The sequence below is a fragment of the Crinia signifera genome, chromosome 2 (genome assembly GCF_055691185.1).
Source record: "Crinia signifera chromosome 2, ASM5569118v1, whole genome shotgun sequence".
Lineage (NCBI taxonomy): Eukaryota > Metazoa > Chordata > Amphibia > Anura > Myobatrachidae > Crinia > Crinia signifera.
In genome coordinates, this window is record NC_139218.1 from 11954261 (window position 1) to 11965003 (window position 10743).

Below are 10743 nucleotides of genomic sequence, written 5' to 3' on the forward strand. Positions count from 1 at the left end.
AAGCCACCTGCTGTGTTCCCAATGATTCTGCTGAGGATGGCCCAGCTGCTGATTGGCCTGATGTTGAGGGGCCAGCTGGGTCCTCTGGGTTCAGGGGGACATAGGTGGTGTTGGCCTCCATGCGGGACAACAGATTCTGCACCACCTGGTCTTCCTCTGACTCTGAGCCTGGCATGTTTGCAACAAGTGTTTGCCTTTCTAGGACAACTTTAAATACTATTTCTGTAATTGGCGTTAATCAGCTGCAACCTGCGTTCCGTACGGCCGCGTTCCGTACGCCAGCGTCAACCGTGCGGCGCATACGGGACGCCCCTTGGTGTTGAAAAATATTTCCCAAAAACCTGGCAAACTCAGTAAGTCTGATTTATTTGCTAAATGCAGATTCCAACACCAATGACCAAATACAACTGAGGTCAGACATGCAATGTATATTTGAATGTACTTCTGTACTGTGCACTTGTTTGCTATGTAGTACAACTGACACTACCCATTCCATATGTCAATCCAGTCCACCACTTAGCCACAAGTAATCAGTGGTAGCATCCAAATCACATGTGAATGCACTCCACATTCAGGTTAGATGCTAGCTACTTTTCATTCCACCTCTGTAGTAGGGGCCAGTAGAAGGTAAGTGTACACATGGCTGCATGGGCTAATTTTGGGAAAAGGTCAGCCTTCATTATAAATTAGCTGTTTAGTACCTTGTGGAGTTAGGTGTAAGTGTCTAGAGATGCACACTATTTCACCTGTTGCTTATACCCATGTTTGGTGAATGTTATAGATTAGATATAATATGTTTCCATCATATTTTACACTGTTTAGGATGGGTGTGCGATGCAATGGGTTAGCCGTCTGTTCGGGCGCATACACGCTGTTAGTGTAAAAATGAACAATAAAGTTAATACCAAATATCACTCTGATCAACCAATGACAGCACATGATTGTTTGATTTGTGCCACTCCTAAAATGGCGGCTTATGGCAGAGCAGCACACTTTTCTGCAGCCGAGCTGAGGGCACTGGTCTCCGTTATGGAGACCAGGCTGGGGCATGCTGGCCCGTTCATTACAAATAGGCAGAAACGTTCTGCCTATGCGGTGGCCCACCGGCGTATATACGCCCGCACCCATGTGCGGCGGACCATCGCTCAGCTTGAGCGGCGGTGGTCCGACCTCCGGCGCAGGGAGCCATAGAGGCTTCAAAGCATAAGGGCCAGCATTGCTAGATGTGAGTATTTCAACAGTAAATGTGGATTTGTACATGATTGCTTACCTGACATTATTTAATCCACTAAGGTCAGCAGCCTGATCATGAGTTAAACATGCCATACAATATATGAGTGCTACTTCCTGATATTGACACCCTGTAATGGTCATAAAATATGTTATTGGGGAGGATTAATGCTTGTGATGCTTACAATGGCCCAAATGTCACAGCATACCTGCCATGTTACAGGCTGTGTTTTGTAAAGGCCACTGAGGAGCTGTTTGCATGTACAAGTATCAGTACCTCTTACCTTTGCATTTATAGGTTGATAAGGCTTAATACAAATTACCACTAATTGGCACTTTTTTGATTTTTCCCAAACACAGCACGTGCACGAGCAAGGCAGGCCCGGGAGGAGGCAGAGGCAGGCCAGGCACAGGAGGAGGCGGAGCCAGCGATGGCCGAGGAGGAAGAGATTGAGGAAGGGGTGGCCGAGGAAAGTGAAGGAGTGGAGGAGGCTGAGTGGCCAGTGGAGGCAGAGGTGGCAGCCGAGGAGGAGGTCGTGGTGGCCGAGGAGGAGGTCGTGGCGGCCGAGGAGGCCCAGGAAGAGGGGGAGGATGAGGAGGCCTGTGTGGTGGAGCAGGCGGCCGAAAGTGGTATGTATACATAAAGATTCGATCTTCCTTTTGTCATCCACTATTTGATATGTAGCACTGGTGAATCAAATGTGTTTGAAAATACTATAAAGGCAAACAACAAATTGGGTAGCAACAGACACACTTTGGGGTTAGATAGGGTGTCCAAACCATCCCTTTCATCCTGGACACATATTAATGACACAGGTTGTGCGGATGGCTTTCAGGTCGAATTTAAGTGCCACTGAACCTGTGTAGTTAATCTGTATCCTGGAAGAAAGTGATGACTTGCTCATGTAAGGGTTACATGTCCCTGCTGCAAGCATACAATGTGTAGGCTCATATAGGTGAGTAGAGTTTACTGGTGAATGATCTTTGTAAACTAGATTCCGTATGGCATCAATGGAGTATGGCCAGGCGTGGCTTAGACTGGAGTAACAAGTGGTGAGTGCCCCTGGGCCCTCCTCTAGCTAACCACCCCCTGCGGTCTGCATGTATGTTTTTCACCATAATTGTGTGTGTATTTGGTGTTAGTAATGCTTTTGAGCATGGGAGTGGGTTAGTGCTGCAGCTTACCCTAACTGGCATTCTGACAATGATTTCTGGAGCAGACCATCAGCAGGCAAGCCATGCTTGATTGCACAAATGTACTGAGCATTCCTGAGAGTTGTGTAACTCCCCTGCCAGGCTCCATCATATAACAGACACTGAACTTTGTTTGCCGATTTGTGATTGGTGCAGCGCGTGGCATGCTTCTCAGAGCTTAGTCATGGGTGGGTTTGGATTGAGAAGGAGCAATATGACTGTGAGGTGTTCTACAGAGTAAAGGGTAGAGGGCCAAAATCAGGCTTTCCATGTAGTATGTATGCATGTATGTATAGGTGTATGTCTCATATATATAGGTAGATATGTGTGTATATATATCTAGTTATATATATATATATATATATATATATATATATATATATATATATATATATACACACACACACCTCTCAGAATGCATGTTTAAAATGTAGGTTTGACTATGTTAAATGTATGCAGGAATATCATTAGTCATTTTTCATTTTGAATTTCCTCCACAGATGAGCCTGCCCAAGCAGAGGAGGGTCGCCGTGGGGCCCTCGTAAGACTGCGAGGCCTGATGCGCCTCATGCTCGAGGAAATGGACCGCCTAATAGATGCGGAGGATTAAATTATTGTTTTGTTGGCATTTGTTTAATAATAAATCATTATTTAAAGTTCAAAGTTGTCAGTGTTTTTTTCATAAAGTATATGTGTAAGTTGTTTAAAATGTTTAAAATAAGCAAAATGTACATAGTGTATATAGATGTATGTTAGGGTCACATGCTGTAAGGGTTAATGTGTGTCATGAATGTAGTAGGAATGTGGGTCAGTATAGATGAGCATTTAATTGATTGAAATTGCTAACAATCCCTTTTTCAGGAGGTTGCCTAATAGCCTAAGTGGGTCATGTGATCGCTGTGTGTACTCAGTACAAAAGTGTTGGATTGTGCGTAAATACTCCGCATCGGGGCGTACGGACAGCTTTCCGTACGTTCTGACGCGGTAAGACCGTGCTTGTGCGGGAAGACCGTGCAAGAATCTGTACGTTTCCCCCGCACACGCACGGTTTGTATGTCGTCCGTACACACGCCCTGTTCTTAAAGAGTGAGTCCGTCCGAATGCGGAGGACACGTGGGCGTTTCTACGGACGATGCCCGCACGCTGCCGCACAGCGATGCGTGCGGCCCGCACCGTAAGAATTCGGGAATATCCGCAACGATCAGAATAAGGCCCATTGTCGTATTCATAGTAAATTTCCCCCATAGGCTGCTGGTGTCTGCAGATGTACAGGAAATGGGGTACAGAAAAATGGCATCAGGTGCTCTACCATCATGGAGCATCTGATTGGCTCCTAATATATTCTGCAGCAGGACAACGACCCCAAACATATGTCCAATGTCATTAAAACTATCTTCAGTGTAAAGAAGAACAAGTAGTCCTGGAAGTGATGATTTGGCCCCTACAGAGCCCTGATCTCAGCATCAGCGGTGTAACTATAGCACCGCAGCCCCCGCCACCGCGGGGGGGGGGGCGCTGTGCATGTGGGGGCGCCGGGGGCTGCGGTGCTATAGTTACACCCCCCCCCCCCCCAATCCCCCGCAGACTTACCTATCTCGCTGGTCCTGGCGGCTCCGTTCTTCTGCTGAGGACCACCACAAAATGGCCGCCCCCATATAGCACACAGTTCTCCGAAACTTTCTGCTGCTCAGCATCATCGAGTCTGTCTGGAATTACATTAAGAAACAGAACGATTTGAGCAAGCTGCATCCTCAGAAGACCTGGATCAGTTCTCTGAGATGTTTGGAACAATTTTTCTCTCGAGTTCCTTCAAAAACTGTGTATAAATGTGCCTAGAACTGATGCTGAAGGCAAATGGTGGTCACACCAATTATTGATTTGATTTAGATGCATTCTGTTAACCGATAAAAAAGAAAACTATTAAGACTTCTATTTTTGACAGCATTTTTACTTTGCAGCATTTTTACTTATTGATGATTTTGTGGACCCGTGTTATTGGCACGTTAAAAAAAAAAAAAACCTTTTCGTTGGGTCTGAGAATGAAGTAAATGACAGATGTTATCAGCAAAAGCAGCCAAGGGCATTTAAATGTCACACTCTTGTTACTCTTCTCAAACTTTGTTCTGTGTTTGTAAAATGTGTCGCATGAGGTATAAGTAAATTCTTTTTGGGTCTCTTTTACAATTAGCGCCATTTCCGGATGACGTTATGTTGATGGGGCACCTATCATAGAGGAGAAATGGCTGTGAAGACTCACCTCTTCCTACTACTGACGTTCTGCTGATCCAGTTCCAGCCAGGTTCTTTCCCTGGGTTACAAGGATGGTGGGCCCCCAGGGTTTTGGGCAGTACCACAATGCCCATTCCCTGGTAGCAGAGATAACAGATATGGGCTACCTCGCTGGTAACCTCGTGGGACTAGACTGAGCTCCACTAGGAAGAAAAAACACTTATCCTTGGGAGGACTGGAGATATAAACTTAGTTTGTGCATTTCCTTGTTGACCATAGGTTTCTACAAAAATACCTCTGCAATGATATTGGTCATATTAAGTGGTCTGATCACGCCCCAGTCCATGGACCTGGCGCTTCAATAAACATAATGATCCTCACCTTACAGATGACTTGCAATACAGAATCTGAAAATAGTTCTTGGTATAATCGCCATGATATGTCCCTGGTGGTGGTCTGGGAGGCACACAAGTGCGTTCACAGAAGTAAATGTATACAACCCTGCAGGGGCTGGCTGGCAACTTTTAGCCTGGGGGGCAAGTCCAGAGCACTGGCCCATAAGTAAAAGCGCATCATTAAAATGGAGGTTTTTCGTTAAAAATATAACGACACCACAGGCTTCTCCCCCTGTATAAAAACAGGACACCACAGGCTGCTCTCCCTGTATAATAACAGGACACCACAGACTGCTGCCCTGTATAATATCAGGACACCGCAGGCTGCTACCCGCACAAGGATCAGGGAAAGCCAGGCACTGGCAAACACAAACTCACAGTAGCCGGCGGAGGGCTTTTGCACACACCACTCCACCCCCCTGCCATGCTTACAGCTTGCTGCGGATGCTTCCAGGTTAACTGAGATTTTGCGCAAGTGCAGAAGCTCCGATTGTGGCAGCCGAGGTTTTGTATGCATCAGCCTGGCTTGGTAGGAGAATGTCCACTGAGAGGGGTGCGGGACACGGCACACTGAAAATTTGCCAGACTTCCCGTTATCGCAATTCGCCCCTGCCACAGGGCTGCTCACCTGCATAAAAAAAGAAGAGGAGGACACCGCTGGCTGCTCTCCTGCATAAATAAAGAACCGGACACCACAGGCTGCTGCCTTGCATAAATAAACAGGACAGCACGGGCTGCTCCCTTGCATAAATAAAGAACTGGACACCACAGGCTGCTCTCCTCCATAAATAAAGAACAGGACACCACAGGCTGCTCCCCTGCATAAATAAAGAACAGAACACCACAGGCTGCTCCCCTGCATAAATAAAGAACAGAACACCACAGGCTGCTCCCCTGCATAAATAAAGAACAGGACACCACAGGCTGCTCCCTTGTGTAAAAAATAGGACACCACAGGCTGTTCTCTTGCATAAAGAACAGGACATCACAGGCTGCTCACTTGCATTAAAAACAGGACACCACAGGCTGTTTCCCCTGTATAATAATCATGCCAATTGCCATGACACCACAGGCTGCTCCCCCTGTATAATAATAAAGCCATGACAACACAGGCCACTCTCCCTGTATAATAAAAGTAATGCCATGACACCACAGGCTGCTCCCCCAGTATAATAATAATGCCATGACACCACAGGCTGCTCCCCCTGTATAATAATTTATTATACAGGGAGTGCAACCTGTGGTGTCATGGCATTATTATTATTATTATTATTATTATTATTATACAGGGGGAGCAGCCTGTGGTGTCATGGCATTTTTATTATACAGGGGGAGCAGCCTGTGGTGTCATGGCATTATTGACACCACAGGCTGCTCCCCCTGCATAATAACAGGAGGACACAACAGGCTGCTCCCACTTAACACATTAAAAAGAGGACACTAGGAAACAGCAGCATTTTTTAATATATATATGTAAGTTTAATCCTCACCTGCTGCTGCGGCGGCTCCCAGTTTCTGCGTTTCAGTGTTTGCTGCTTCCAAGTTCCTGCAGGCACAGTCTCCGGCTCCCCGTCCACTCCTCCTCCGCCTGCCTGCTGGCTGCTGCTGCTCCAGACGCATGGGTGGGTGGGCGGCGTCATCGTCATGCGCCCACACCCAGCGTCTGTCACCCACGGCGCATCAAAGGGAACAGGCCGCCGGGACCTCCTCCACGAGGAGGTCCGGCGGCCATGTTCCTGTAGCCGCGGTCATGTTTTTTTCAAAGCCTACAGGAACATGGCCGCCGACAGTGTGGAGGAGGTGGCCGCGGCCCGCAGCACTCCTGATAGAGCGGCCTGGGGGGCACATGGCACCCTGCCCCCCGACCCAGCCCGCCCCTGCAACCCTGCTTTTTACCCAGGTATGCAGACATGGGTTGACCTGTTCACACTGCAAAAAAAACCATGTTAAAAGGCAAATTAGTGGGTAGAACTGCTTCACCCGAGTATTTGCCTTAGCAGTGAGAGTGGGGTCCGGCTCTGCAGTCCCCAGCATTACAATGCCATGTTGTTCACACCGGCAGCGTGAACACGGCATAAAAAGGGAGTTCTATTTCACAATCAAAATCGACTTATTTATTTAGCACCTTCTAGCAGATAAAAGATAGTATTTGATTGGTTGCCCATAGCAACATCCCATCTGAAAAAAAAACCTCATCTTAGTAAATTTTTCCCTTATATGTCACACTGACATATATATTCTGTAACTGATAGATAGCTCTCCCCTCCCCCAAGGCACTTACCTGATTAATGAAGAGGTGGAGTAGGCAGGAAGCATGGTCTTTTGCTGTCTGGATTATCTTCATCCCTGTCCTCTCTGCATCTCCTCCCTGGGGGTGCATCAAACTTTACTCAACAGCTCCTCTTCCAAGCACAGAGCACACTCCACCATTAAGCCCCGCCCCCTTTTCCTCTCTCCTAGTGCTTCTATGAAGAAACTTTCGCACCAGATTGGTGGATGGCGGCCATCTTTTTGTAGCCTCTATGGGGGCAGCCATTTTTTTTTACTAGCTCTGGCATTTTAGCATAGAGATGGGCAAAACGGGTCACTAACCAGAGCTGGGATCCAGCAGATCAGTCCGGATCTTTTACACAGAACATCGGGTAATTTGATAATATCGAAGCATAATTTGTTTTACAATAATTTTTTGCCATTTTTTTTGCCTTTTTTTTTTTTAAACAGTGAGCTGAACAAATAAGAACATACATGACTGAGTAAAACACTGATCCATGGCTGGGTTCTGAATCACCATCAATGGCAAACATCGATGGCATCTGCACCAATGGCAGTGGCGTAACTATAAATTTTGCTCCCCTAAGCCAAAAAAGTTGTGGCGCCCCCCACTAACTATATATATATATATATATATATATATATATATATATATATATATATATATATATATATATATATAGATAGATATATATAGATATATATAGATATATATACACATACATACATATACACATACATACATACATATACATACACACACACAGGGATCCAGAAAAAAATACAGTGGGGGCACTACAATAAATAAATGGGGGGGGGGGGGCAGTTTCGTGCAGGTTATTAGAAAAGTGTGTATGGTCTAATAAAACAGGTTGGGGACTCCAAGGAAATACTGTTCCCAGGAGCCACAAATTCATTTTCATCATTCCGGGTGCATGGGATACAGTTCTAGCTGGGGACAGATGGGTATATGCTGGGCAGAGAGAGGGAGACAGATGTGGGAAGAGGGGAGATAGATGCTGAGGAGTGCGCATGGGGCAGTTGCTGGGTAGAGAGAGGGTGGTACAGATGTTGGGCAGGAAGAGGGGGACAGGTGATGGGCAGGGAGGTGGTACAGATGCTGGACAGAGAGAGGGGGAGAGATGCTGGGGATGGAGGTGGACAGACATTGGACAGAGAGAGAGGAAGACAGGTGCTGGGAAGAGGGTGGGGGGATGAATGGTGGGCAGAGAGAGGGGGTGGTTTGCAGGGAGTGGGGGGAGGGATGGTTGACAGGGAGAGGGGGAACGGATGGTGGGCAGAGAGAGGAGATGGATGGTGGGCAGACAGAGGCCGGATGGTGGACAGGGAGAAGGGGTACGGATGGTTGGCAGGGAGAGGAGGGGGGGCAGATGCTGGGCAGGCATAGGGGGGAGAGAGGATATCCAGTGAGTCGGCGGGCAGATACTGGGCAGGTAGAGTGGGAACAGATATTGGGCAGGGAGTGGGGTAGGCACTGGGATGGAACGCAGGACTGGGGGGCGGGCATAGACGGACTACCTCATACATACATACATACATACATACACTGCCTCCCTGATACATACAGTACATCCATACACTGCCTACCTCATAGATACATACATACATACATACACTGCCTCCCTGATACATACAGTACATCCATACACTGCCTACCTCATACATACATACATACATACATACATACATACATACATACACTGCCTCCCTGATACATACAGTACATCCATACACTGCCTACCTCATACATACATACATACATACATACATACATACACTGCCTCCCTGATACATACAGATACATACAGTACATACATACACTGCATCCCTCATACATACATACATACATACATACATAACCTACCTCATGCATGCATGCATACATACATACATACACTGACTTCCTTATGCATACATACACTGCCTCCCTCATACATACATACATACATACATACATACATACACTGACTTCCTTATGCATACATAAATACATACACTGCCTTCCCTCATACATACATACATACATACATACATACAAACAACCATCCATACACTACCTACCTCATGCATGCATACATACATACATACATACATACACTGACTTCCTTATGCATACATACATACATACATACATACATACATACATACATACATACACTGCCTCCCTCATACATACATACATACATACATACATACATACATACATACATACACTGACTTCCTAATGCATACATACATACACTGCGTCCCTCATACATACATACATACATACATACATACATACATACAACCATCCATACACTACCTACCTCATGCATGCATACATACATACATACATACACACACACACACACACACACACACACTGCCTCCCTCATACATACATACATACATACAACCATCCATACACTACCTACCTCATGCATGCATACATACATACATACATACACACACTGCCTCCCTCATACATACATACATACATACATACATACATACATACATACATACACTGCCTCCCTCATACATACATACATACATACATACATACATACACTGCACCCTCATGCATACATACATCCATATGTCCCCAAAATGACATCCATACATATATCCCAAGATATTATTAATATTGTAACATACCACTGGCGCTGGGTGGAGGGCCTGCCAGCAGCAGCACTAGGGAGACCAGCAGCAGGTGTTTGCAGGGGCCAGCTTAATTGTCCCCTGGGAGAGAAGAGGCAGCAGCTCCGGCTCCAGGAATCCATGCTTGTTCTCAGCACAGCAGTGACTGGAGGGAGGAGGCGGGGCTCAGAACTGCAGCGTGGAAACTGAAAGTAAAGTGACTTCCTCTGCTGCTGCTGCTGCCCTCCTATGTAAGCCCCGGCTCCTGAGTCCCGTCCAGCAGCAGCTGCTGCTTTCATCCCAGCCGGCGCTGCTGCCTGTCACACGCTGTGACACACTAGTTAGTATGCCGGGCGCCCACCGCAGGCGGCTCCCCCAAGCAGCTGCGGGGGCTGCCTTTATTGTAGCTACGCCCCTGACCAATGGCCATCCCTAGCAGCAGCAGCCTTGTTATTCTTTCTTTCACTTGCAGTCACAGCACTGTACTCAGTCTCCAGAGGTAGTACATCTCAGCTGCCATAGGTGGCAGTGCTGAGCTCAGGCAAATGCATTGTAATGAAAAACTAAACTGAAAGACAAATAACAACGGTTCACCATTTTGGGTTTGGCGGCTCCCTCAGTCTTTTATGGGATCCGTCCGTCCAAAAGACCCGCTTCGTTCGCGAACGACCCTTCTCTAGTTTAGCAGCTACAGGTGCAGAACCAGCCTCTGCCTAGCTACAGGCTGCAGCCGCGACTGTGAGTGGGGGGTCCTGGCCTGGAGGGGGCGGATGTACTATGG

General features: G+C 46.9%; 1 protein-coding gene across 1 annotated transcript; it reads left to right on the forward strand.

The window, feature by feature from the left end:
• Positions 1-250: 250 nt before the first annotated feature.
• On the forward strand, positions 251-3049 carry LOC146058662 (uncharacterized). The gene is made up of 3 exons (XM_083170930.1): positions 251-353; positions 1591-1860; positions 2925-3049. The coding sequence occupies exons 2-3, from the start codon at positions 1662-1664 to the stop codon at positions 3032-3034; spliced, it is 309 nt and encodes a 102-aa protein (XP_083027056.1). The 5' UTR covers positions 251-353; positions 1591-1661; the 3' UTR covers positions 3035-3049.
• The last annotated feature ends 7694 nt before the right edge of the window (positions 3050-10743 follow it).